The 27,008-nt window shown below is 47.5% G+C and overlaps 5 protein-coding genes across 5 annotated transcripts; 4 read left to right on the top strand and 1 right to left on the bottom strand.

The window, feature by feature from the left end:
- Window positions 1-9,376: 9,376 nt before the first annotated feature.
- On the top strand, window positions 9,377-10,324 carry LOC121608676 (olfactory receptor 11A1-like). Its single transcript, XM_041939950.1, has one exon. It carries the CDS (start codon window positions 9,377-9,379, stop codon window positions 10,322-10,324), a length of 948 nt encoding a protein of 315 aa, XP_041795884.1.
- Window positions 10,325-13,198: 2,874 nt separating this feature from the next.
- Window positions 13,199-14,008, top strand: LOC121609687 (olfactory receptor 49-like). The gene has a single exon (XM_041941373.1). It carries the CDS (start codon window positions 13,199-13,201, stop codon window positions 14,006-14,008), a length of 810 nt encoding a protein of 269 aa, XP_041797307.1.
- A 5,208-nt stretch (window positions 14,009-19,216) lies between these two features.
- Window positions 19,217-20,143, bottom strand: LOC121608675 (olfactory receptor 52D1-like). The gene has a single exon (XM_041939949.1). It carries the CDS (start codon window positions 20,141-20,143, stop codon window positions 19,217-19,219), a length of 927 nt encoding a protein of 308 aa, XP_041795883.1.
- A 1,475-nt stretch (window positions 20,144-21,618) lies between these two features.
- On the top strand, window positions 21,619-22,539 carry LOC121608674 (olfactory receptor 10A6-like). Its single transcript, XM_041939948.1, has one exon. It carries the CDS (start codon window positions 21,619-21,621, stop codon window positions 22,537-22,539), a length of 921 nt encoding a protein of 306 aa, XP_041795882.1.
- Window positions 22,540-25,216: 2,677 nt separating this feature from the next.
- LOC121608673 (olfactory receptor 142-like) lies at window positions 25,217-26,146 on the top strand. Its single transcript, XM_041939947.1, has one exon. The coding sequence runs from the start codon at window positions 25,217-25,219 to the stop codon at window positions 26,144-26,146; it is 930 nt and encodes a 309-aa protein (XP_041795881.1).
- The last annotated feature ends 862 nt before the right edge of the window (window positions 26,147-27,008 follow it).

The raw sequence follows: 27,008 nt of genomic DNA, 5'->3' as shown, positions 1-27,008 counted from the left end.
CCAGGGTCTGGACTTTGAGATCATGGAGGAGTACAAATACCTGGGTGTACACCTCAACAATAAACTGGACTGGTCCACTAACACTGATGTCCTGTACAGGAAGGACCAAAGTCGTCTCCATCTCCTGAGAAGACTGAGGTCCTTTGGAGTCTGTAGGACATTACTGAGGACTTTCTATGACTCTGTGGTTGCATCTGCAGTCTGTTACTCAGTGGTCTGCTGGGGCTGTGGAAGCTCTGAGAGGGACAGAAAGAGACTGAACAGACTGGTCAGGAGAGCTGGCTCTGTCCTGGACTGCCCTCACTGACAACCCCTCCCACCCCCTGTATGACACAGTGGGGGCCCTCTATTTTTTTCATACTCCCATTACCTGCTGCTGTAACACCCAAATTTTCCCAGCTGCTCCTGACCTTCGGGTGCAAGACGAGCCCAGAAATCTTCAATTCTCTATCAGAAGCACTCTGGTGGATTTTGACAAACATCTATAAACTCCAGTACGCCATCTATGTCCAAGATTACTTTCTCACTCTTGTGCCACCATCTTAATCCCCTTCATATGGTCTCAACACTCTTCTGCATGTCATGAACTTGGAGTTCCACTGTCAGCAGAAAAATCAGAAGGCCCCAGCCCATTGAAAGAATTTCTCGTCATCATCCTTAACTCTGTCTCACTCCAGGCATCGCTGCTGACCGCTGCCACTGCTACCCTCAACTCCCAACCATCTCAACATGCAACCATTTCCATCCATTCCTCAAATTCTACAACCTCAAATGCAGTTCGTCCAGCCAGTCTGGTTTATCCCAGCCCATTCACCTCGTCCCACTACATTTGTTCCTAAGATGGTCCCAAGATGGTGCCGCACAAGTGGCAGCCTGTTTCAGCAGCTCCGACCGTTCTTCTCTGTTTCTTGTGTTTCTCGTCTTTTTTCACTAGTCTCGGTCGATCGTACACTCTAACGGAGTGTCATGTGCTTCACGGAGATGTGGCTGAACGAACTCACACCGGACACACATGTCGCTTTGGATAATTTCCATCTGCTGAGAGGGGACAGGCGAGCGATGGAGTGCTGTAAGAGGAAGGGTGGGGGCATCGCGATGTTTGTGAACAGGAGATGGTGTAATTCAGCGCACATTAGTGTAAAGGAGGACAGCTGCAGACATCGCACCCCCAGGCCTTCCTCCTCATCTCTGGAGATTTCAACCACACCTCCCTGTCCTCAACTCTCCCCACCTTCACCCAGTATTTGAAATGTCACACCAGAGACAATAAAACACTGGACTTACTGTCTGCAAACACAAAGGATGCTTACAGCTCTTCACCCCTCCCCCCACTGGGCAGATCTGATCACAACCTGGTTCATCCACTACCTGCTTACATACCTTTGGTGAGTAAACAACAGCCAACCATCAGGTATGTGAAGACATGGTCAGATGAGTCCAGTACGGCACTGAGGGACTGTTCTGACACCACGGACTTGGAAGTGTTGTGCAGTCCTCATGGGGAGGACATTGACAGTTTGACAACATGCATCTCGGACTACATTAACTTTTGTGTGGACAACACTGTGCCGACCAGAAAGGTACAGTGTTTCCCAAATAATAAACCCTGGGTGTCCCCTGAACTGAAAACCCTACTGAATGAGAAGAAAGGGGTTTTTAAGTCTGGGGACAGTACTGAGTTGAAGAGGGTGCAGAGGGAGCTGAAAAGGGAGATCAGGAGAGGCAAGAAGAATATAGGAGGAAGCTGGAGGAGGGCCTGCAGGGGAACAACACCAGAGAGGTTTGGAGGGGGCTGAAAACCATCTCAGGCCACATCAGTGCATCCCTGACACCAGCAGCACCGTCTTCACACCACTTCACCCCCCTCCAATCCACATCACAGATGTCGGACCCAGCCCCCTTCTCACCCGACAGGAGCCACCCCCCGTCCCCACCTGGCCTTCACATAACAGCTGATCAGGTGAGGAAGGACCTCAGAGGACAAAGGTGAGGAAGGCTACCGGCCCTGATGGCATCAGATCCAGACTGATCAGGGACTGTGCAGATCAGCTCTGGGGGGTTGTTCAGAATATCTTCATCATGAGCCTCAGCCCGGAGAGAGGTCCTGCCCTGTGGAGAACTTCCTGTGTGGTTCCAGTGCCAAAGACTGTGCATCCCAGGGAGCCCAACCACTTCAGGCCTGTAGCCTTAACCTCCCACCTGATGAAGACACTGGAGAGGATTATACTTAACTTCATCACCTGGTGAGCAGCGAGCTGGACCCCCTACAGTTTGCATATCGACCAGGCTTTGGTGTGGAAGACGTCATCTACCTGCTCCATCGCTCTCTTTCCCACCTGGACAGCACTGGTAGCACAGTGAGGATCGTGTTTTTTGACTTCTTCGGTGCTTTCAACACGATCCAGCCGTCACTGCTGAGGGGGGAGCTGGAAGGAGCCGGAGTAGACTGTCACCTGATTGGACCATCGACTCCCTCGCCAACAGACCTCAGTATGTGAGGCTTCAGGACTGTGTGTCGGATGTGGCAGTTTGCAGCACCGGGGCTCCACAGGGTACTGTCCTCTCCCCTTTCCTCTTCACCCTCTACACATCGGACTTCAGACACAACACAACCAGCTGCCACCTCCTGAAGTTCTCTGACGATACAGCCATCGTTGGATGTGTATTGCAGGGGAATGATTTGAATACAGGGAAGTCATCACTAACTTTGTTGACTGGTGTGGACTAAACCACCTGCTCATCAACACCAGCAAGACCAAGGAGATTGACTTCTGCAGGAAAGCACCACAGACTACACCGGTGTGCATCAAGGGTTTGGACATTAGGATTGTGGACTACAAATACCTGGGTGTACACCTAAACAATAAACTGGACTGGTCCACAAACACTGATGTCCTGTACAGGAAGAGCCAAAGTCTCCATCTGCTGAGAAGACTGAGATCCTTTGGAGTATGTAGGACATTACTGAGGACTCTCTATGACTCTGTGGTTGCATGTGCAGTCTTTTACTCAGTGGTCTGCTGGGGCTGTGGAAGCTCTGAGAGGGACAGAAAGAGACTAAACAAACTGGTCAGGAGAGCTGGTTCTGTCCTGGACTGTCCTCTGGACACCACTGAGGATGTAGGTGAGAGGAGGATGTTAGCCAACCCCTCCCACCCCCTGCATGACACAGTGGGGGCCCTCAGCAGCTCCTTCAGTAACAGACTGCTGCATCCACCCTGTAAGAAGGAACGCTTAAACAACACTCAGCTCACCAGTCACGACCCCACCCTGCCTGATACTTTAAACAGCTTCTTTGCCCGCTTCGACACATCAGGCAGCAGAGAAGTCACACACCTCCCCCGGCTGGAGGAGCAGCACCAGCCCCTCATCCTGCGGCAGCACCAGGTGACATCCACCCTGAGGAGGATCAACACCCGCAGAGCTGCAGGACCGGACAAGGTGTCAGGCAAGACTTTGAGGACATGCGCTGACCAGCTAGCAGGAGTGTTCCTGGACATCTTCAACCTGTCCCTGCAGCTGTCTACGGTTCATTCCGGTACCGAAGAAGACATCCATCACCTGCCTGAATGACTACCGGCCTGTTGCTCTGACCCCGGTAATCATGAAGTGCTTTGAGCGGATTATTCTCAGGTACATCAGAGACTTCATCCCCTCGGACCTAGACAGCCTTCAGTTCGCCTACAGAGGGAATCGGTCCACAGAGGATGCTGTCTCCATCACCCTGCACACAGCCCTGACCCACCTGCAGCAGCCCAACACCTACGTCAGGATGCTATTTGTAGACTTTAGCTCAGCCTTTAACATCGTCATCCCAGACAAGCTCAGATCAGAGATCAGAGACTTTCTCACCAACAGGCCTCAGGTGGTGAGAATAGGGAACATCACATCATCCCCTCTGGTCCTCAGCACGGGCACGCCACAGGGTTGTGTGCTCAGCCCGGCCCTCTTCACCATGTTTACTCACGACTGTGCTGCCATCCACCCCCCCAACACAGTTGTGAAGTTTGCGGACGACACTACAGTAGTGGGTCTAATCTCAGATAACAACGAGACCCACTACAGAGAGGAGATACGCCAGCTCACCCAGTGGTGTTCAGCCAACAACCTGGTGCTGAACACAGGGAAGACCAAGGAGGTCATTGTGGACTTCAGGAGGTCCAGGAAGACAGATCACGCCCCCCTCCTCATGGATGGAGAAGTGGTGGAGCGTGTGGACAACATCAGGTTCCTGGGCCTCCACATCACATCAAAGTCAAAGTCAAAGTCAAAGTCAGCTTTATTATCAATTCTGCAGTATGTACAGGACAAACAGAGAATCGAAATTGCGTTACTCTTCAACCCTTTGTGACAGGACATATATTAGAAAAGAGATAAATAAAAAACTGTACAATCTAAATAAAACCTGTACAAACTAAGTAAGTAAAAACTGTACAATCTAAATAAAAACTGTACAAACTTAGCAAAAATTGTACAAACTAAACAATGAAACATTGAGAATGTAATAGTGCAAATGTAAACGGTAGTGCAAAAAGAATTAGCTTAACAACTGGTGGTGAATAAAGTGACAGTGTGTTGTTTTCCTGAGGGGAGGGGTTCACATCAGTGAGAGTTTGTAGAGGGGGGCGGCAGCGGGGTGTATTTCAGTGTCCAGCCAGGGAGTGTGTGTGTGTGTGTGTTGGGGGGAAGTTATAGTCCAGGTTGAGTGTTTGTGTGGAGGAGGGGGAGGGCAGGGAGAGAGTTCAGCATCCTGACAGCCTGGTGGACGAAGCTGTCCCGCAGTCTGCTGGTCTTGGCCCGCAGACTCTGCAGTCTCCTCCCTGATGGCAGCAGGCTGAAGAGGCTGTGTGACGGGTGGGTGGGGTCTCTCGCAATGCAGAGGGCTTTGCGAGTGAGGCGGGAGGTGTAGAGGTCGTGGAGGGAGGGGAGAGAAGCACCGACGATCTTCTCAGCTGCTCTCACGATGCGCTGGAGGTTCTTCCTGCAGGACGTGGAGCAGGCGCCATACCACACGGTGATGCTGCTGGTCAGGACGCTCTCAATGGTGCCTCTGTAGAAGGTGTGCATGATGGGGGCCGGGGCTCTAGCTTTCCTCAGTTTGCGGAGGAAGTAGAGGCGCTGGTTCGCTTTCTTGGCCAGCGATGTGGTGTTGGTGGTCCAGGAGAAGTCCTCAGTGACGTGCACACCCAGGAATTTGGTGCTGCTTACCCTCTCCACCGTAGCACCATTGATGGTAAGGGGGGCATACTGGGGGCGTCTTCTCCTGAAGTCCACAACAATCTCCTTCGTCTTCTCCACATTCAGAGAGAGATTGTTGTGTTCACACCACGAGGCCAGGCGGCTCACCTCGCTCCTGTAGTCTGCCTCGTCGTCGTTGCTAATGAGACCCACCACAGTTGTGTCATCGGCGAACTTGACGAGGAGGTTGGAGCTGTGGGACGGTGTGCAGTCGTGGGTCAGCAGGGTGAAGAGGAGGGGGCTCAGCACACATCCTTGGGGGGCCCCCGTGTTCAGTGTGGTGGTGCTGGATGTGTTCCTGCCGACCCGAACTGCCTGAGGTCTCCCAGTCAGGAAGTCCAGCAGCCAGTTGCACAGGGAGGTGTTTAGTCCCAGCTGGTCCAGTTTTGTGATGAGCTGTTGTGGGATGATTGTGTTGAATGCTGAGCTGAAGTCTATGAACAGCATTCTGACGTAAGAGTCTTTTTTGTCCAGATGTGTGAGGGCTGAGTGGAGGGCAGTGGAGATGGCGTCATCAGTCGAGCGGTTGGGCCGATAAGCAAACTGTAAGGGGTCCAGGGAGGGTGGGAGGACAGTCTTGATGTGTTTCAACACTAGCCGTTCGAAGCACTTCATGAGGATGGGGGTGAGTGCTACCGGACGGTAGTCGTTGAAACAGGAGGGCGACGACTTCTTCGGGACAGGGATGATGGTGGTGGTTTTGAAGCATGTGGGGACAACAGCTTGGCTCAGCGAGATGTTGAAGATGTCTGTGAAGACATCCGTGAGCTCTCCGGCACAGTCCCTCAGCACGCGACCAGGAATGTTGTCAGGACCAGAAGCTTTGCGAGCGTTGATCCTGCTGAGCGTCCTCCTCACACTGTCCGGGGACAGCGACAGCACCTGTTCGCCAGGGGATGTGGATTTTTGTGCAGGTGTGCTGTTGTGTGCTTCGAAGCGAGCAAAGAAGTCATTTAGCTCATTTAGCAGGGAGGTGGAGCTGTCACAGGTCTGCGGTGGGGGTTTGTAGTCCGTGATGGTCTGTATCCCTCACCACAGGCTCTGCGTATCCCTGCTGTCGCTGAAGCGATGAGCTATCCTCCTGGAGTACACCTTCTTGGCCTCTCTGATGCCGCGTGACAGGTTGTCTCTGGCTGTCCTCAGGCCCTCCTCGTCTCCTTCTCTAAAGGCAGTGTTACGGGCCTTCAGCAGCCTGTGGACCTCTCCTGTCAGCCACGGCTTTTGATTGGCCCGGACAGTGATGGTCTTTGTTACTGTTACATCATCGATGCATTTGGTGATGTAAGCAGTGACGACATCTGTGTACTCCTGGAACTCGGTGATGTTGTTGTAGGTGGCACCCTGTTTAAACACGTCCCAGTTTGTGGTGTTGAAACAGTCCTGAAGTTCCTCCAAAGACCCTTCGGGCCACACTCGCACCTCTTTCAGAACTGGTTTGGCGACTTTAACCAGTGGTCTGTATGCTGGGGTTAGCATAACAGTGATGTGGTCAGAGGCGCCGAGGTGTGGGAGGGGAAGGGCCTTGTAAGCTCCTCTCTGGGTGGTGTAAACCTGGTCCAGTGTGTTATGTCCACGTGTTGGAAAGTCTATGTGTTTGTATAGCTTCAGAAACATCCTCTTTGGGTCTGCATGGTTGAAATCCCCAGCCAGGATGAGGAAGGCATCTGGGTGGGCAGTCTGCTGCTCACTGACGTGTTGGTACAGTTCATTCAATGCCTCGCTCCTGATGTTTTCATTGGAGCTCGGAGGGATGTAAACAGCCTCAAGCAGTATGGCTGTAAACTCCCTCGGGAGGTAAAAGGGTCGGCATTTTATGACCATAAACTCCACCAGTAGTGAGCAGTGCTTGCAGATCACAACAGCGTCACGACACCAGTCATTGTTGATGTAAACACAGAGTCCCCCGCCGCGTGTCTTACCTCCCTCAGCGAGAGCTCTGTCTGCTCGATAGCAAGTTAGCCGCTCGAGCTGAATGGCGTGGTCCGTTACGCTGTTGTTGAGCCAAGTTTCCATGAAAACATACACACAGCACTCTCCCGCAGACTTTTGGGTTGTCCGTAGAAGGCGTAGGTAGTCCAGTTTATTGTCCAAAGAGCGTACGTTGGCCAGCATGATGGTGGGGATAGCCGGCTTGTGTGGGCTAGCTGCTAGCCTGGCTCGGAATACCTCCGCGCTTACCCCGCTTCTGCTTCCTCTGACGCCGCTTGTGTCGCCTCCACTGTGGGCGAGGTGCAGGACTGGGGGGCGGTGTTGTAGTAGGCCTCCGGAGCAGACCGCAGTCTCGTAGCTCTTCCTCTTGCACGGGGTTTAACTTGTGAAAACTGGTCCTGTCGACATTTATCTGACCTTTCCTGGTCCATGAACACCTCCCGCCTGGTGAAGAAGGCACAACAAAGGCTCTTCTTCCTCAGGAAACTGAAACGGGCTGGACTCTCCTCTCGGTTGCTCGTCAACTTCTACAGGGCCACAATTGAAAGCATCCTCTGCCTCAGTGTGACAGTGTGGTATGGCAGCTGCACGGCACAGGAGAGGAAACAACTGGCATGGGGCCCCCTCCCTGACCTAGACTCTATATATGAAGGCCGGGTCAGGAAGAGGGCGAGATCCATCGCCACGGACCCCAGCCATCCGGGCCACAGACTGTTTGTACCACTTCCATCAGGAAAGCGGTACAGGAACATCCGCACCACCACCAACAGACTGAGGGACAGCTTCTTCCCCAGAGCTGTCAGAGCTATCACCCCCAGCAGCCCCCCCACTGGAGTGAGAGACTGTGAGAACTGTGAACACTGCACACCGCACTTTACACCTCCACCTCCACCTCCACCTGCACCTTCTGTGTACTGAACATTTAGGTCCACACACACTTCAGTAAATGGTCAGCTGCATTCAGTTTAAACATTTTAGTTTATTTCAGCTGTCGGTTCATTTCACTGGTAGATTTATTGTTTACTGTTTAGTATATTTTCATTTATGGTATATTTTTAATTGTATTAATGAATATTTTTACTGCATGTCTGTTTATTTTATTCTAGTATCTTAATTTTATTTTATAATCTTTATCTTTCTTATTATCTTGTTTCTAACATGGGGGTTGTCATGCTCAGTGACAAAGAAATCTTGAATCTTGAATCTTGAAATCATGAAATCTTGAAAGCCTCCTGACCAGCTGCATCACCGTGTTTTCAGAAATGATTTCCTTTCATAATTATTCATCCATTTATTAACCTTTCTGTGAACTTTTGTGATGATGATTTTGGACTTCTGTCATCCCAGATTTGTTAGGCTGCCTCTGCCTCCTCCTTCCCTTCCTTGTGTCTCCCTGTGTTTTTGTATTTATGTTTATCCTTGTGTATCCTTGCAGTTCCTCCAGTCCAGATCCACTTACACCTGATCCTTTTGCCAATCAGCCATCACAGCTGCAGCCAATCCACAAATCACCAGCCACAGAATAAATACCGGTTCTTGTCCCCAGTCTTCAGCAGATTGTTGTTCTCACCAGCTTGGTAACATGTCTCTCTTTGTGCCTTTGTTTTCTGGTTTTTGCATTACCTTTTTCAGTGACTAAACTCCTTGAGTCTCCATTGTGTGTCTACCTGCCAAGTCTGCCCAGCTCCAGTCCACCGCCTGTAATCCTGCTGACCTTCCTGGATCCTGATCAGTTTACTCTTTTTTTTACTTTAGTTTTCTTTTTTTTACTCTTTAGCCTTTTTACTCAGCCCTTAACAAAATTTAACACCAGAATATGACATTAGAAAGTTTGCAGGAGGAGCTTAAAGTGTGTTGAACTGTTAATTACAGTGTTCCCTGCAACACATGAGGGGGGTGGGACTGCTTCGCTGAGGAATAAAGCAGCAAACGTCGCTGCAGCCTCACGTTAGCAGCTGTAGAATGTGCAACACACTGTGTGAGGAGACTGTTTCTCAGGTGAAGGAGTTTTAGGGAGTAAATGTTAATGCTGCTTGTTTTGTTTTTTTTTCTTTACACTGCAGGGTGAGTCAATGTGTAGCTCAGCACATTTGAAATAATGCTTGTATTATTCAGAACAATGTCCTTTATTAAAATACTGTCAATACTTCTGGTTTAAAAGTGAAGCAAACGTTTGCAAACTGATGTTTTGTCACCGAAAACAAGAACGATGATAAATTCGACTTTAACTTACTTCATTCTGAGCGCTTATATTCATGTAGGAACTTTAAGATACTTGTATTTTCTGTTAACTGCTTTGCTTTACATGATCATTGTTGTCGTCAACATGTCCCTCATCGTGGTGATCTGCATGAACAGAAGCTTACATGAGCCTATGTACCTGTTCCTGTGCAGCCTGTTTGTGAATGAACTGTATGGTAGTACAGGCTTGTTTCCGTTCCTTCTGCTGCAGATTCTCTCTGACGTTCACACTGTTTCTGCTTCCTGTTGCTTCCTGCAGATCTTCTGCTTGTACACATACGCACATGCAGAGTTTTGTAATTTGGCCGTCATGTCTTACGACAGATATCTGGCGATCTGTTGTCCTCTGCAGTATAACTCACGTATGACATTCAACAAGGCGATAATCCTTATAGCTGTAATATGGTTGTACTCCTTTTTAAAATTCTTGATCACTTTATCGTTAAATATCCGACTGCCGCTTTGTGGAAACACCATAAATAGTTTGTATTGTCACAACTATCTAGTTGTTAGGTTGGCATGTTCTGACACCACAGTGAACAACTTTTATGGACTCTTTGGGACTGTTCTCACCATCTTAATCCCTCTGCTTCCAATCCTCTTCTCTTACATGAAAATTCTCCAAATTTGTTTCGCTGGTTCCAAACAGACCCGACAAAAAGCCGTCAGCACCTGCACGCCTCACCTGGCGTCCGTCCTGAACTTTTCTTTCGGGTGTTTGTTTGAAATACTTCAGAGTAGATTTGATACGAGCAGCGTACCCGGCGCGCTGCGTATCATTCTGTCTCTGTATTTTCTCATCATACAGCCGCTGCTGAATCCGATCATGTATGGTATGCAAATGTCAAAGATACAGAATACATGCAAACAGCTGTTCTGTTATAAAATGCTGAGTGAACGCAGAGATATCATGTAGAGCAAAAGTGTGAGTACATATTTTACAGCATCAAGATTTGAGATGTTTGATGTCACATGAAATATTGTAACACATGAAAAAAAATGATAAGAGATGTGATGAACTGAAATAAAGCTCCAGCAGTGGATTTGAAAACGTGACATGAGTTCAGACTCAGTGGAAATGTTGACTGGTTAACTGCTTTTCTTACATTTGTTTTAAAGATCAATCCCATATATTGTCATATTGATGACACAAATTGAGCCCAGAAACTGATTCACATCAAAACAGAAGCACTCAGGAAACAAACCCGATTTTTCTGTGAGGCTTGATGATGCTGCGTTTGGACCCCCGGGTGGGACAGACACTGAAGCCCAGGTGGCTCCAAAGGGCAGGCCAACACCTCGCTTGGTGCTACAGAGGAGGAAAGTCTGACTCTGGACCTGTTTTGTGCTGCTGTGCTGAAACTGTCACATTAACGCTGACACAGAGTGGGTGTGTAGCGCAGATATGCCACACTGGCAAAACTGGAGGAGGGTGGGTGGGTGGTCAAACAAAGAACTGTCACGACAGAGGCCGCCGGTCATATTTCAGTTTCATCACCTTACTAACAGTAACAGACTTAATTCAAGCCGCGATCTCTTCCTAAACTGAACCAAAGCAAACTGTGACTGTTTTCGACCGTCAGCCATGTGACAGCAAAGGTCTGGTGGGCGTGTCGCTGGTACTCTGCAACGGGCATAAATGACATTTTGGGAGTCACTGGCAATCTACAAGAACATGAACTGAAGTGGAATCAATAACTCATGCTGCTCTTAAAAATCTCCACTGGCATCAGAAATAAACACACATCACAGTCCTCGCCATCCCAACATGGTCTCTCTGTAGATGCCACGGCTTAGAATTAGGTTTTATGGAAGTGCAAGACAGCTATGGTGCAACTAGAGAGCACAAAGTTCTTCTCAACTACTACTTTCCTGTCATTTCCCACCTTAGCATTATAGTCGCTGAGCTGAACTTTGGAGTCCGCCAGGCGATCCCTCTGCTAGCCCATCCAAGGACTCTAAGAGGGACCTAAAGGATGCCCTGCAGTTGGTTGTATAAGCAACCGTCTGAGACACATTCCAACAATGTGGTGCTCCGTCTGGGACAGAAAGTTAGACTCACACTAGCCTGGTCTGGTTCAAGGAGCTTGGTTCCAGGGCCAGTGCTGTATGTAGAGGTGAGCCAAACTACGATAACTGTATCCAAGATGGCGGTGCGTGCAGCCGCAGCGGCTCGTAGCTCCCGTGTTCATGTTTTTGTTTGTTTGTTTTTACTCATTTCCACATTCATCACCCTTCTGAAAGCTCTGACACAGTACAGCAGGTCCGAACTGTTGAACTTTGGAGTACAGTTCGGACTCCACACACGCCCTAAACTGGACTTTATTCCACCGAAGCTGCTACAGACCCCAGAGCCCTCCACCATCCCCCCACTGCTGCCAAGGAGACGGAGGAGGTACTGTAAACAAAAGCGTGGCAGGACAACAACATCCCGGACGCAGCGGTGGAGATAGCGGGGCGCTCTCTGTTCCGGGCGGACAGGACTGCAGCTTCAGGTAAGAGCAGAGGCGGAGGCTTGGCGCTGTATGTACACAATGCCTGGTGTACAGCCACACGCACCGTCAGCACCTTCTGCTCTCCTGATTTGGAATACCTGGTGGTGAAATGCCGACCGTTCAAGCTGGTTAGAGAACTCTCGTCTATTGTTATTGTGGCCGCTTAGATCCCACTGCGGGCTAATGCTACGTTAGCATTAGAGGAGCTGTACTGCCTGATCAGCGGGCAGATGAACGACAACCCGGAGGCGGCCGTGATTGTGGCGGGGGACTTTAATCACGTTGAACTGAAGGCGGTGTTTCCCAGAGACAGTAACATTTTGGATCAGGTCTACTGCAACATCCCTGCTGCTTACAAGGCTGCAGCAGCTCCACACCTGGGCATGTCAGACCACATCTCAGTGAAACTCATTCCTGCCTACAAGCCTCTGGCCTGCAGAACAAAGCCGACCACCAGGACAGGACAGATATGGACTGAGGAGGCCTCCTCTGCACTTCAGGACTGCTTCGAGCTGACAGACTGGACTGTGTTCAGAGAAGAGGCAGACCTGGAGGAGTACACATCATCTGTATTGTCTTATGTTCAGTTCTGCACTGATGCTGTCCTCCCTGTTAGACCATCACAGTGTTTCCCAACCAGAAACCATGGCTGGACAGCACAGTGCGGTCCCTGCTGAAAGCCCGGGATACTGCCCACAGATCTGGAGAAAGGCTGGCTTATAGCAGGGCTGAAGAAGAAGGTGTCAGGCCAGACTTTGAGGACATGAGCTGACCAGCTGGCAGGAGTGTTCCTGGACCATGTGTTGGGTTTCAGAGGGGCTGCTGGAGATTCGTTCTGAAGTAGTGACCTAAATAAAACTAACGAGCTAAGAGGCAAGAAAGTAAATAAGATTCTCTTTTCTGGAGCCGTCTTCTCCATATCTTTTACCTTTGAGTGGACTTTTTCCATCAGATGGAAATCAGCATCAGTCTCTGGTCCTTTGAGAATGAGGTCACTCTGCTGCTGTGGGCGTCCTCTAACGTGAAGGTTTTAAAGAAGCAGAAGCAGAGCTTCAGTTCAGTTAGGACGGGTTCAGGTATGATCACAGCACGGCGGACGATGGATGAGAGAATTCATACGATGTGATGAATTGTGTTGTTTAGCTTATCAGCAGCGTTCTTCAGGGTGGGAGGGGCTAGTTTCAGGTATTTGTCATGACTGCTCCACAGAATGAACTTCTTTAACTTTCTTTACGAGTGCTTGATGTTATTTAGGTCAGATGAGTTAAAATGATTAGTGTGAAGTGTTGAGGATCATGGTCAACTCGAGTCAGGTTTCTTACTTCACATTTAATGCCTACTTTGAAAGTGGCCATTTAAAACACATATTTTTTGTCATTGCTTTGTCATTATATATTTTAATAGTTTGCACCAACCTGCTGCTCATCGTGGTGATCTGCATGAACAGAAGCTTACATGAGCCTATGTACCTGTTCCTGTGCAGCCTGTTTGTGAATGAACTGTATGGTAGTACAGGCTTGTTTCCGTTCCTTCTGCTGCAGATTCTCTCTGACGTTCACACTGTTTCTGCTTCCTGTTGCTTCCTGCAGATCTTCTGCTTGTTTTCTTATGGAACTGTGGAGTTTTTCAGCTTAGCCGTCATGTCTTTTGACAGATATGTTGCGATCTGTTGTCCTCTGCAGTATAACACACGTATGACATCTAACAAGGCCGTTGTGCTTATTTCTTTGAGTTGGTTGTACTCGTTTCTTGCAGTTGTTGTTTTGATATCCTTAATTGTCCCTTTACGGCTGTGTGGGAACATTATTAACAAGGTGTACTGTGACATCTACTCCATCGTGAAACTGGCGTGCTCCGACACAAAAGTCAACAACATCTACGGACTCATTTATGCCACTCTCACAATCCCATGTCCACTGTCTCTGATCTTCTACACCTACGTGAGGATCCTTCAGGTGTGTTTTTCTGGCTCTAAGCAGACGAGGCAGAAAGCCGTCAGCACCTGCACGCCTCACCTGGCCTCCCTGCTCAACTTCTCTTTTGGGACTTTCTTTGAAATAGTTCAGAGCAGGTTCAACATGAAAATTATTCCCAACATGGTGTGAATATTTTTGTCAATATACTTTCTGACATGTCAGCCCCTTTTCACCCCTGTGATGTACGGACTCAATATGTCCAAAATCCGTATCATATGTAAGAAACTGGTCTCTGGTTAGATGTGGGATGTTTAATCAAACAGATTTCTTGTTCGTTCTTTCAGACCAGTGAGTGAAAAAGAAACGTATTGTTAGATTTTGAATAATATCAAATTTCACAGATGTTTCCTTTGTGATAAATTTTAGGTGATTCACAATAATAACTTTCATTTCATGCATGTTTTATTTGTTGTGTAACAGTTTTCAATTTGATATTTTCAATTAAACCAAAATTTAACTTCAGCTGAAAATATACAAAAAATATATAAGACGTAGTTGTTAACTTGTTCTGATCCTTTTATTAAAGCTACAATGTTTAGAATATGACTGTACGAATATGCTGTTTTATTCAGGATTCAAGAGTCTTTATTGTCATTGAGCATGACATGTTAATGAAATTTTCACTGCAACCCCCATGTTAGAAACAGATAATAAGAAAGATAAGAAAGATTAGAGAGAATAAAATTAAGATACTACAATAAAATAAACCAACATGCAGTAAAAATATTCGTAAATGCAATAAAAATATACCAGAATGAAAATATACTAAACAATAAACAATAAAATCTACACAGTGAAATGTGCCAATATACTAAAATGTAAATAATTTAGTTCAGCGTGTGTGTACTTAAATGTACTTAAATGTTCAGTACACAGAAGGTGCAGGTGGAGGTGGAGGTGTAGGTGTAAAGTGTGGTGTGTAGTGGTTCACAGTCCTCACAGTCTCTCACTCCAGTGGGGGGCTGCTGGGGGTGATAGCTCTGACAGCTCTGGGGAAGAAGCTGTCCCTCAGTCTGTTGGTGGGGGTGCGGATGTTCCTGCTTTCCTGATGGAAGCGGTACAAACAGTCTGTGGCCCGGATGGCTGGGGGTGTGGCGATGGATCTCGCCCTCTTCCTGACCCGGCCTTCATATATAGAGTCTAGGTCAGGGAGGGGGCGGCCCACGATGCCCTGTGCAGTTTTAACCACCAGCTGCCGTACCACACTGTCACACTGAGGCAGAGGATGCTTTCAGTCGTGGTCCTGTAGAGGTTGAGACTTCTTCTTTCTTTAGACTTTAGAAATCAGCCTTCCCTTTTGGTTTCACACGGGACACAGACTCTGGTCTCCTCAGTGGAACGACTGAGCCTGACCCATCCAGTCACCCCGACCCCTGAACCATGTTAACAGTGAACTTCATCAGAGCGAGAGCGTTAACTCACAGACAGTTTGCTGCACCTTTGGACAGAAGTGGGTAGTACATGAAGTCTGGGAGTAGTTTCTTATTTGACCTGCACACCACAACCTCACATTTATATAAATATTTACAGATTATTTTTATTGTACTGATTACCAGTACCAGCTATTCAGAATATATAATTTACTGCATTTTACAGTGGCAGAATGAAGCTCCTGTTGGTGGGGCCCTCTGACACAATTCAGGTTTCTCATGCGGCCCCTTGCAAAAATGAATCCCCCCCCCCCCCTGCATAGATGGAGCTTTCTCACTTTGTATGATGCGTCATTTAACACATTGGGAGTGACAACAGGCTGCGTGTGGACGTCTATCAGACCACCCTGCATGCTGAAAAGTGATGATAAAGGTTAACTTGGTGCCTTAACATGTGCCTCATGAAGCGGACTGAGAGGATGCCACAGGTGTGCAACGCTTTGCATGATTCTGACTTTGTGTTTTCTTTCCTCCCTCTCTGTCAGCAGGTAGAGCGTGACAGAGAGGCGGGGCTGATCTCCTCAGGGGGGAGCCTCAATAGACTCACCTGCCCATCATCACCTGCCCATCATCAGTAATCAGCCCGGCTTCTTAAACCATCACCAATTCGATTCTCCTCGCTCTCGTCTGACCATTGGTGCTCCTGAGTGATCACCTGCCTCTCTTCACCTTCTCTTGGGCTACCTGGGATTTTCTCTGATGGTGATTTTGTGTTTGCTCTTTATTTTCCCCTCTGTGGTGATTTTTGTTTTTGTTTTACTAAGAGTGAGTTTTTTTTACCTGCAAAGGAAATTTTTGTTCAATCATTAAAATCATTTTCTTTTGACTCTGCATCTGGGTCTCGGCTGTCATTGGTTGCAAGCAACAGAAAAATCTGGCCAAGGATGGACCCAGCAGAGTCTGAAAACCTCAAACGGGCGCTCTCGAGCCAAGCAGCCATGGTGAATCAGCCCGAGTCATCCCTGCTCCAGGTAATGAATTACCTGCTCCAGGTAATGAATTACCTGCTCCAGGTAATGAAGCACCTGCAGCAGCTCATCGCCAGCGTTACCCAACTGAGTGAACATCTGGTGGCCATGAAGGACTCAGCCGCTGACCCAGTTACCAGCAAGAGCCGTTCATCCCCATACCTGCCAGGTATTCAGGAGATTTAGGGGTAGGTGCACAGTTCCTCCACCAATGCTCACTAGTTTTCACTCAGCAACCAAGCGCATATTCCACTCACCAATCTAAGGTTGTGTTTGTAATGAGCCTACTCACCGGACAAGCAGCCGCCTGGTCCGTAGCTATTTCAGGCCAACACTCAGACCTCCTTACTGATTTTGAGCAATATTCTGAGGAAAAGCAGTGTTCTTCAACGGGCCAATAAAAGATGAGCCAGTGGTACGAGATGACGGCACCTCATTTAATCACTTCATAGACCTAGCCATACGACTAGCCAACAGGTTGAGGGAAAGAGACAGGGAACGGAAGGATAGGGGGAGGAGATGGCTCTCCACTGGTCCTCAGCCCAGCTCTCCAGATTCCATGCCGGCCAGGCACGGCTCCACCCATGTGACCAGCGAGAGTTGCCAAACCGCAGCTGAGGAGCCTCTTCGTGGGCCATTTCCATTTCACCCTTACCTACCGTCCCGGCTCCAGGAACGTGAAGCCAGACTCCCTCTCCTGGCAGTTCACCATGGGGGGGCAACAGTGAGACCATACTTTCTCCCAAATGTCTAACGGGGGCGGTCCAGTGACAAGTGGAGCAGGGCCAGCATTTGCCTGATAGATGCCCCCCAGGGCGGCTATTCGTTCCCCCGGCGGTTAGGTCTTCGGTACTCACTTGCAGGCACTCGTCCTGGACAGCCTGCCATTCAGGAGTCTCACGCACCCTCACCCTGTTTCGGCAGCGGTTCTGGTGGGCCTCAATGGGCCCTTCGTCACCGCCTGCACCGTATGCGCACAAAGCAAATCCTCACACGAACCCCCAGTGGGTCTGCTTCAACCCTTACCCATTCCTCCATGCCCCTGGTCCCACATCATGGTGGATTTTGTAACTGGCCTGCCCCCCTCTGAAGGAAACGGCACCATTCTCACTATCGGTTCTCCAAGGTGGTACATTGTGTTCCACTCCCTAAGCCCCCCACTGCCTTGGAGACCAGCAACCTCCTGGTAACCCATGTATTTAGACTCCATGGCATTCGCCTGGACACAGTCTCTGACCGGGCCCCCAGTTCATATCACAAGTCTGGAAAGCGTTCTGCTGGGCCCTGGGGGCCACGACCAGTCTCACCTCCAGATACCACCCCCAGTCCAACGGCCAGATGGAACACACCAATCAATATCAAATAAAACCATCCTATGCTGCGTCGCCTCCCGACTCCGTCCTCCTGGGCCACGCACCTCCCCTGGGTCGAATACGCACACAACTCACTGACCAGCTCAGCCACAGGTCCCCCTTTATGATTAATGGCGTCTACCAACCCCCCTGTTTCACAGACTTGTTCGCACGCCACAAAGCTGTCATCAAAGCAAAAGGAGAATCTAAAATATAAAACATGTTCTGGTTTGTTCCAAATGTGTTCCTTCATAGTCCTGATGTCTCCAGTCTTCGCTGGTTCATCCTCAGTCGGCCTGTGATGCTTTCCAATGATCACTCCTTCATCTCAGACTAGTTTTAAATGCAAAAAAGACACAAACAGGCTTCTTGTATAAAACAATGTCCGACTTCAGTAAAGCTGCTGTTCGGTCGGCCTTCATGTCTGTTCTTGACTCTGGAGATATTCGGTATCATCATGCTTCCCCATCTTCTGTCACACGGTTAGATGGACTTCCTGACATCTCTGGTTGTTCATCAGTGAAGCTCTGCTGCTTCAAAACATCGCATCTCTTGTCTCACTGAAACCAGAATCCACAGGACACCCTCCAGGACTGACTGAGCCTCAGGTATCCCTAATGCACACACAAATGCTGCCAGAACTGGTTTCAGGGACCCTGCACATTTTAAAGGGCATGAACTGCAACTGCGACTCTCCCTCCTTGGAGATTTTAAGGTTTTTATTGTGTTTATCTGTCCTAGTTTACTGTGTAATTATAGTGTTTCTGTTTGCCAGTTGTGTTCTTGTGAGTGCTTCCTGTCCTCAGGTCTCTCTTGGAAAGGTCTTAATCTGAAAGAGACTTCCTGATAAAATGACGATTAAATAAATACTAAAACACATTTCCTACAATTTTATTTCTGACAATGTGAATTTATTATTTCATTTATAATGCAGGCCACAGATCCAGAAACAGGTTTGTGTTGATGCTATTTGAAACAGCATTTAGACATGAATGATTGTCGATGAGCCAAAAAAGAAACACAGATTATAAGATTTACAAACGAGGCCAAAGCAGAAAAACGTTGATTTTTCATTTTCATGCTGGTTTTACAAAATGTTCATGCTTGTAGCTGCTCTGCTCGCAGACACACTGTATGTTTGTATTAAAGCATGAAATTAAATTGTAATAATTCCAGTTAACATCAGGCGGTTCTCTCAGGAAGACTTTTTTTAAAGGCAGAACACTGGAAGGAGGACTCTGCACTTCATTCAAGCTGCTTCATCACAGCCTTAATCTCCATCAGCTGCTGTCTGCTACACCTACCACCACCACTGAGACGGCGGTCACAGTCTGAACCCGACTGAGCAAGACTTGGTTTGGTGGACCAGGCTTTGTTTCTAGTTCTCTGCTGTCGAATAAGTTCAGAGACTTCACGAACTCACTGGTTCGTCCTGAAGACTCAAACCGATGTATTTCTTCAAAATGTTTTTATAAAGCTTGAAATATTCACTTTCAATAAACACACAGACGCGATTGTTGTTGTTTTCATTCAGCCTCTTCGGTTACAATATCTGAGGAAATATGAAAAATGAGATTCCATGATGATTCACCTGTGGCCAAAAACAAGACTTTTACACATGATGCGAATTTTGGTGAGATTCAGTCCGTACAAAACAGGATTGAAGAGCGGCTGACATGTCAGCCAGTATAATGACAAAAAAATGCGCAACATACGAGGCACGTGCTTCATATCAAACCTGCTCTGAACTATTTCAAAGAAACATCCACAGGAGAAGTTGAGCAGGGAGGCCAGGTGAGGCGTGCAGGTGCTGACGGCTTTCTGTCGACTCAGCTTACAGCCAGAAAAACACACCTGAAGGATCTTCATATACGTGAAAATGATCAGAATCACAACACAAATTGTTGCTATTGTGTAAAATATTCCGTAGATGTTGTTGACGGCGGTGTCGGAGCACGCCAGTTTAACGATGGAGTAGTTGTCACAGTACACTTTGTTAATGATGTTCCCACACAGCCGTAAAGAGGCGCTCAATGATATCAAAACAACGATGGCAAGAAAAGGGTACAACCATGTTACCATGATGAGTGTGGCCGCCGCGGTGTGAGTCATATGCACGGCGTATCGCAGAGGACAACAGATCGCAAGATATCTGTCGTAAGACATGACGGCTAAGTTACAAAACTGTACGTTTGCATATGTGTAGACGCAGAAGATCTGCAGGAAGCAACAGGAAGCAGAAACAGTGTGAACGTCAGAGAGAATCTGCAGCAGAAGGAACGGAAACAAGCCTGTACTACCATACAGTTCATTCACAAACAGGCTGCACAGGAACAGGTACATAGGCTCATGTAAGCTTCTGTTCATGCAGATCACCACGATGAGGAAGACGTTGGCACAAACCGTTAAAATATATAATGACATGATGATGATGAGAGAGAAGTACTTAAAAAGACCAGCGTCAAAGTAGGCACTGAGTGTGAAATATGAGATGTCTGTAGAGTTTACCACCATCCTCCCTGTTCAGCTGTCAGTGTGTTCAGGAGAGTGACGAGTCCTCTCATTGGAGATCATTCAGCTCAGGCTGCTGCCACGAGTCCTGACCTTCATCTGCTGCTCTGCCTCCTCCTCGCTGAGCTGAGACTCTGCTTCTTTTTATACCTTTCAAAACAGCCCCCACCGCTCTTTACTGAGGCCTTCAGTACTACCAACATTAGGGAATCACTGCAAACTAGTTGCCACAAAGTGAGCCTGGAGCCTGTGGGGCCCTTGAGGGCCTGGAGCTTCATGGCAGCCCTGCACTCACAGAGATCAGAAGAGGAAAACAGACAGATAGATACTTTATTAATCTCCAAAGAGAAATGAACAGTTCCAGCAGCTCAAAGGGTGGAAACACAAGGAAAATAAGAACAAGAACAAAATGACAGTCGGTTTGTCCACACCCTGGTCCAGCTATCCAAGAACATACGGAACGGATGGAAAAAAGCCAATCAAAGGAGATCCAATGATCTGAAATGATCTCGACCATCGACCTGCTGCTCCGCCTCCTCAGCGACGGTGTCATTATTCTAAAACCATCACAGGTATCAGTTATCAGCATTTATTTCATAATGTGTTCAAGCAAAAAACAGTTGGCAGTTTAATCCAGGTAAGATCCAGATGTGTCATGATGACCAGCTAACAGAGAGGTAACTGTTATTTGTTGTTTAAGGTTTGTAAAAAGGACCGGACTTGATTTCTTATGTCTCTGACAGTCGTGGTAGGACCAACCCAACCCTGGAGCCGACAGCAGAGCCTGCAGATTACAGAACTCAGGTTAGGCAGAAAATGACTGGACTTGGTTGAAATGTCCTCAGACCAGATGAGGTTCCTCCTGATGGCCAGGCCGTCTCCTTCCATTTTTAACATTTTGCTCTCATGTCATCTCTCTCTGAGCTCTGTCACAGAATTTTATGAATTCATGGTAACAATATATTTAAGGACTAAGACGATTGGTTTCACACCTTTTCTTTACGTAGAGGGTAGACCAGGTCTAGACCCAACAATTCCACCATGAGCAAGCACTTGGCGGAGAGGAGAAACCTCCTTTGACCAGGCAGAGACCGTGAGCAGAACCAGGTTCCTGTGTCCTCCTGATGGAGAGCACTACTGAAGTTCTGTGATCAGTCAGGCTGCTGAGGTCTGGTTTTCACTTTTTACCACCTGTTCAGCATTTCTGTGTCTCTATGAGTATAATTCAAGGATTAAAAACTAAAAACGAATCTCTACTTGGAAGTCCAGGTTGTTATTCCCGAGCCATGTCTCAGATAAGTCGGCGGTGGTTCCTGTGATAATGAGGTCAGCCTCTGCGGTCTGCGGTGGGCGGACACCGACTGAAAGGCTAAAAGAAGCAGCTTCAGCTCCGTCACGGAGTCTGACTGCAGCAGCAGAACACCAAACATCACAGTGACCAGAGTGAGTTTGGTTTCTTATGATCTGTGAGGACGACGATGACGAACTCCACTCAGGTTTCATATTTCACTCTTTCTGCCTACTTTGACTCCGGTCTCTTAAAATACGTCTTTTTTCTCATTGTCGTGTTGTTATATATCGTTATAGTTTGCGCCAACCTGCTGCTCATCGTGGTGATCTGCATGAACAGAAGCTTACATGAGCCTATGTACCTGTTCCTGTGCAGCCTGTTTGTGAATGAACTGTATGGTAGTACAGGCTTGTTTCCGTTCCTTCTGCTGCAGATTCTCTCTGACGTTCACACTGTTTCTGCTTCCTGTTGCTTCCTGCAGATCTTCTGCGTTTACTCTTATGCTTGTGTGGAGTTTTTCAGCTTAGCCGTCATGTCTTACGACAGATATGTTGCGATCTGTCATCCTCTGCAGTATAACTCACGTATGAAACGTAACAAAATCACAGTGCTGATTGCTGCTGAATGGTCGTACGCTGCTGTTTTATGTCTTCTCCCAACGACGCTGAGCGCTCCGTTACGGCTGTGTGGGAACACCATCAACAAGGTGTACTGCGACAACTACGCCATCGTTAAACTGGCGTGCTCCGACACGACGGTCAACAACATCTACGGACTCGTCGTCACTTTTCTCACAGTCTCGTGTCCTGTAACTCTGATCTTCTACACCTATGTCAGGATCCTTCAGGTGTGTTTTTCTGGCTCGAAGCAGACGAGGCAGAAAGCCGTCAGCACCTGCACGCCTCACCTGGCCTCCCTGCTCAACTTCTCTTTTGGGGCTTGCTTTGAAATCATGCAGAGCAGGTTCAACATGACAAATGTGCCCAATACTTTACGAATATTTTTATCATTGTACTGGCTCATATGCCAGCCGCTCTTCAACCCCTTACTGTACGGCCTGAATATGTCAAACATCCGTAACATATGTAAAAATCTAATTTTTGCCTAAATGTGGAACTCTAATGCTGTTTGATTGTGATTGGTCGTGCTTGATAAACACTCAGTGAGCACTTTGTCATTGGTTGGAAAATGATGTAAAATGATTCGTTGTGTATTATTGAAACAGAGATGAAGATTGACGCAGTGATAATCATGATTTAAAGCTTGTGTCACACTGAGAAATGCTTTTTGTATAATTATTAGTTCACCAGCAGGAAGCACAAATGTCACGTCCAGTTTCAGGAAGCGGAAGCAGCTGATGAACCGATGAGACACATGATCAATAAACGTGTTTGTTTAATGGATTGTTTCATTTATGGATAACCACTCACATCACAAACATTAACAGCTGCACGCGTCTTAAAAATTATGAGATAATTGTTTCATCATGGTGACTTTACAGAAGCTCCCCTCTAGCACATCATCCAGCCCACCCCCCCAGATCCTGACAGCTCGGCTTTAGCTTGTTCAGCAGCTGATGAACTGCGTTGTTTCACAGCTGTCACTCAGTCAGCTGCAGCGGTACGTCATGGTTTCAACATTCAGCCTTCTGAAGGGTCAGTCGTGTGTCCTGTGGTGCGGGGGGAATATCGTTCTGTAACAGCTCGTTAGTGCACCGTCCCCTGATTCCAGAGGACGTAATTAAGAAGCTTTTGCACACCAATTAAAAATACACACACACACGTACTGGGAAGGGACCAAGGGGTGCTGGGGGGATTACAGATCTCATGTGGTCTGGGAGAGCGTCACGGCCCCCCAGGCAAAGCTTGGGAAAACATGTATGAGCTAACATCATGTTTTGGTCTCACGCTGACGGTGGCCTGGATCAGGTCAAACCGAACCCACAGAAAGACGACATCAGACCCGGTGATGCTGCACCTGGACGGGCGCCGTGACGTAAACCAGGCACCACAAACTCAGCAAACTGAGCACCAGTTTGACGTGTGACTTCCTGTTTTACTTTTACTGTAAGTTCAAAGCAATCAGGTCTTAAAACTGCCTGATGTCCACCTCAGAATCCTCAAACCTGATCTGAGGTTCAGACCGGACACACAGTTGAGGTTACCTGTTCATTTATAAGTTCTGCTCTCTCTTGTTGGGAGACCCCAGGCTGAGCACGTCTGTAACGTGGCAGCAGTTACCACGTGACTCTCACCATTTGTTCTGTAGAATCTTACCTGTCAAAGGTAAAGTCCAGCAGGTCAAGTCCACGTTCCTTCTGGATGTCCGAACTCGTCACCCTTTCATCAGGAAACTCGATTACTTGACCTCATTCTCTTGGTCATTGCCCAAAGGTCGCGGTGAAGTCTGAGGGTTAGACAGCAGATTATTCAGTAAACCAGAGCCTCTCCTTCAGACTTCTCCTCTTTCCACCGCCTGCATTAATGCTGACGTAGCTTGGATCTGCCTGTCAATGCTCCATCTTACCCCCAACTGTGGCCAAGATCCTCCAGATCCTTCAGCTGCTTTCCACGAGTTTTCCTGGCGTCCTGAAACCTTATTCTTATTAGTGAAGTCAGCATGTTCTCACATGTCTGTGTGGACTTGCTCTGGGTGCTTCACATGTAGTTTAGGTTGGACGATGAATTTCTGACGATAGAATCGGTAACGTTGGTGTGAACGGTCGCCTCTATGTCAGGGTTTAATCCCAGGAACACGTCCAAACCATTTCCTGTTTCCTGAGAAATACGATTTAAAACTTTTTTAAACATTCAGAACATGTTGGAATATATTTTAAAAAGTTTACATTCTTGAAACAGAACAGCAGGTGTGCACACACACACACACAGTGAGGTGAAAAAAGATGGAGCGAGGGATCATTGACTTCATTACTAACTCAGGCCTTTGCTCGGCTGACTCCAGATGATCTGTTTAAGCTCAATGGAACAACTTTGAAAACCCTAACCCAAAAAACACTAAAGAATCAAAAATACAAAAACTGGCACGACGAACAGGACGGGTAACGAGACGAGATACCAGGAGCACAAGACGTACAAGACAATCTGAACAGGTGGAGACAATCAGGGCGGGGCAGACAGTCAGACAGGCGGGAAACACATCAGGAAGTCAGGGTCTGAAATGAGAGGCGAGTTAGGGTTTCACAATAAAACAGGAAATGCACGACAAGACTTAACACATCAGACACGGCGGGACATGACATTGTACTTGTACCCCAGGACCGCCCCCGATGGCGTGCTTCTGTTCCGGGGACAGAACATTTTCAGGACTGATGTGTGACCGTGACAATCAGAACGTGCCGTGCTGTGATTGGCTCCTGACCCCGCACCCCTGAGCAGGATGAGCAGCCACGATGGGCAGAATACCGGAACATAACTTGTCATCGATGACAACAAACAGCAGATTTAGTCTGAGTTTCCTCTTTCTGCTGACGTGAGCTGACCATCGGTGGGACTCTTCATAACGAGTCGTCTGCTGCTGCGAGTCGGAGCAGTTTCAGCTCGGTGACTGCGTGACTGCAGCAGGACAACAAGCAGCCTTCAAACTCGCCTCCTGAATTCAGCGTCTGCTGACTGGCTGGAGAAGCTGTTTGCTGAAACTGTTTCCATGACAATGAACCCGTGCTCGATGTTGTTGATCAGGATGTCTCAGTCCAAGCTGAAGCTCGTGAAATTCATACAAATCTATAACAACAGGTAATAGAACCGTTCTCCAGCGTGCAGAGGATCATGATCAACTCCACTCAGCCTTCACATTTCACTCTGGCTGCCTACTTCGATGCTGGAACTTTTAGGTACTTCTATTTCATGACCGTCATGTGTTTGTATATTTTCATTGTCAGCGTCAACCTGCTGCTCATCGTGGTGATCTGCATGAACAGAAGCTTACATGAGCCTATGTACCTGTTCCTGTGCAGCCTGTTTGTGAATGAACTGTATGGTAGTACAGGCTTGTTTCCGTTCCTTCTGCTGCAGATTCTCTCTGACGTTCACACTGTTTCTGCTTCCTGTTGCTTCCTGCAGATCTTCTGCGTACACTCTTATGGAGCTGTTGAATATCTGAACTTAGCCATCATGTCTTACGACAGATATGTTGCGATCTGTCGTCCTCTGCAGTATAACACACGTATGACACGTAATAAGATCGCCCTGCTCATTGCTGTCTCGTGGTTCTATCCTTGTTGTGCGATGGTTGTTTTGCTGTCTTTGACTTCTCCGTTGCAGCTGTGTGGAAACATCATTAACAAAGTTTACTGTGACAGCCACTCAGTCGTCAAGCTGCCGTGCTCCGACACCACCCTCATTAACTTCTATGGACTCGTTGCCACTTTTGGCACAATCTTTGGTGCTTTGCTGTTAATCCTCCACACGTACGCGAGGATCCTTCAGGTGTGTTTCTCTGGCTCTAAGCAGACGAGGCAGAAAGCCGTCAGCACCTGCACGCCTCACCTGGCCTCCCTGCTCAACTTCTCTTTTGGGGCTTGCTTTGAAATATTACAGAGCAGGTTCAACATGAACTTTGTGCCCAACGTGTTACGAATTTTCTTATCATTGTACTTTCTGACATGCCAGCCGCTCTTCAACCCTGTGATGTACGGCCTCAAACTGTCTAAAATCCGTGACACGTGTAAGAGTTTCATATCAAAATCAGATAATTAATGTGCAGACTATTAATAAATGTCCAAGAGGTTTTCTTATCGCGTCACTTCAGTCACACCTTTGTAGTATTGTGACATAGAACTGTGCTCCGGTTTCTAATGAGACACAGAGAGAACATTTATTTACTTCAACATCACTCCTGAGAAGACGTGCGACAGGTGTAGAAACAGTCGTGTGCAACACGGCGTGTATTAACTGACAGGAAACTAAACGTACAATTACACCGATATACTTTATATTTATATCACATTATGTATTTAACCAACGACAGATACACGTCTCTTTGTACTTTATACACGGCCTTTGTATTTGACACATATTGATATCTGCACACATCACCATTCAGCTGTTTTAGTGGACACATCTTTTTAAAAAAATCTGTTTTTATTCATTTCGTTTTAATCACGTTTTGATCTGTTTCCTTCCTCTTCAGTCTGCTTCTTGTTTGGCTTTTATATGAATTCATAAAGATCTAAAATCAGATCTCTGCCTTCCTCAGCTGTGATGACCACACTGTTAATCTGGATCACAGACTCGTTTCCTCCACGTGAATTTAAATACAATAATGTGAAGCTGAGGCCGCTTTGTCCTTCATCTTTTTACTAAACAAAGAGCCACGCTACGCTGCACTCTGTAACTTCATTTCAATATTTGACTTAAGATTTAAGGAGCTGGAAACAAACTGTGGTCAGATGACAGAATACAAAGATAAATATCATCATTTCAGATCGTAGAATTGCCGCTGAATGCACCGCAGTAGTGTGTGAGTCTGCTGCTTCGTTCACTGTGTGACTGTAAAGTTACTCACAGACAAACTGTGTGTAGTTTCACAGAGTTGTGGTTTTCTCTTTTACTTCAACAA

The sequence above is a fragment of the Chelmon rostratus genome, chromosome 7 (assembly GCF_017976325.1).
Source record: "Chelmon rostratus isolate fCheRos1 chromosome 7, fCheRos1.pri, whole genome shotgun sequence".
Classification (NCBI taxonomy): domain Eukaryota; kingdom Metazoa; phylum Chordata; class Actinopteri; order Chaetodontiformes; family Chaetodontidae; genus Chelmon; species Chelmon rostratus.
Note: the sequence above shows the minus strand (reverse complement) of the source record. Positions and strands in the feature narration are given on the sequence as shown.

Coding starts and splice junctions, on each gene's coding strand:
- LOC121608676 (XM_041939950.1), top strand. CDS start 9,377: ATGATAAATTCGACTTTAACTTACTTCATTCTGAGCGCTTATATTCAT.
- LOC121609687 (XM_041941373.1), top strand. CDS start 13,199: ATGGTCAACTCGAGTCAGGTTTCTTACTTCACATTTAATGCCTACTTT.
- LOC121608675 (XM_041939949.1), bottom strand. CDS start 20,143: ATGGTGGTAAACTCTACAGACATCTCATATTTCACACTCAGTGCCTAC.
- LOC121608674 (XM_041939948.1), top strand. CDS start 21,619: ATGACGAACTCCACTCAGGTTTCATATTTCACTCTTTCTGCCTACTTT.
- LOC121608673 (XM_041939947.1), top strand. CDS start 25,217: ATGATCAACTCCACTCAGCCTTCACATTTCACTCTGGCTGCCTACTTC.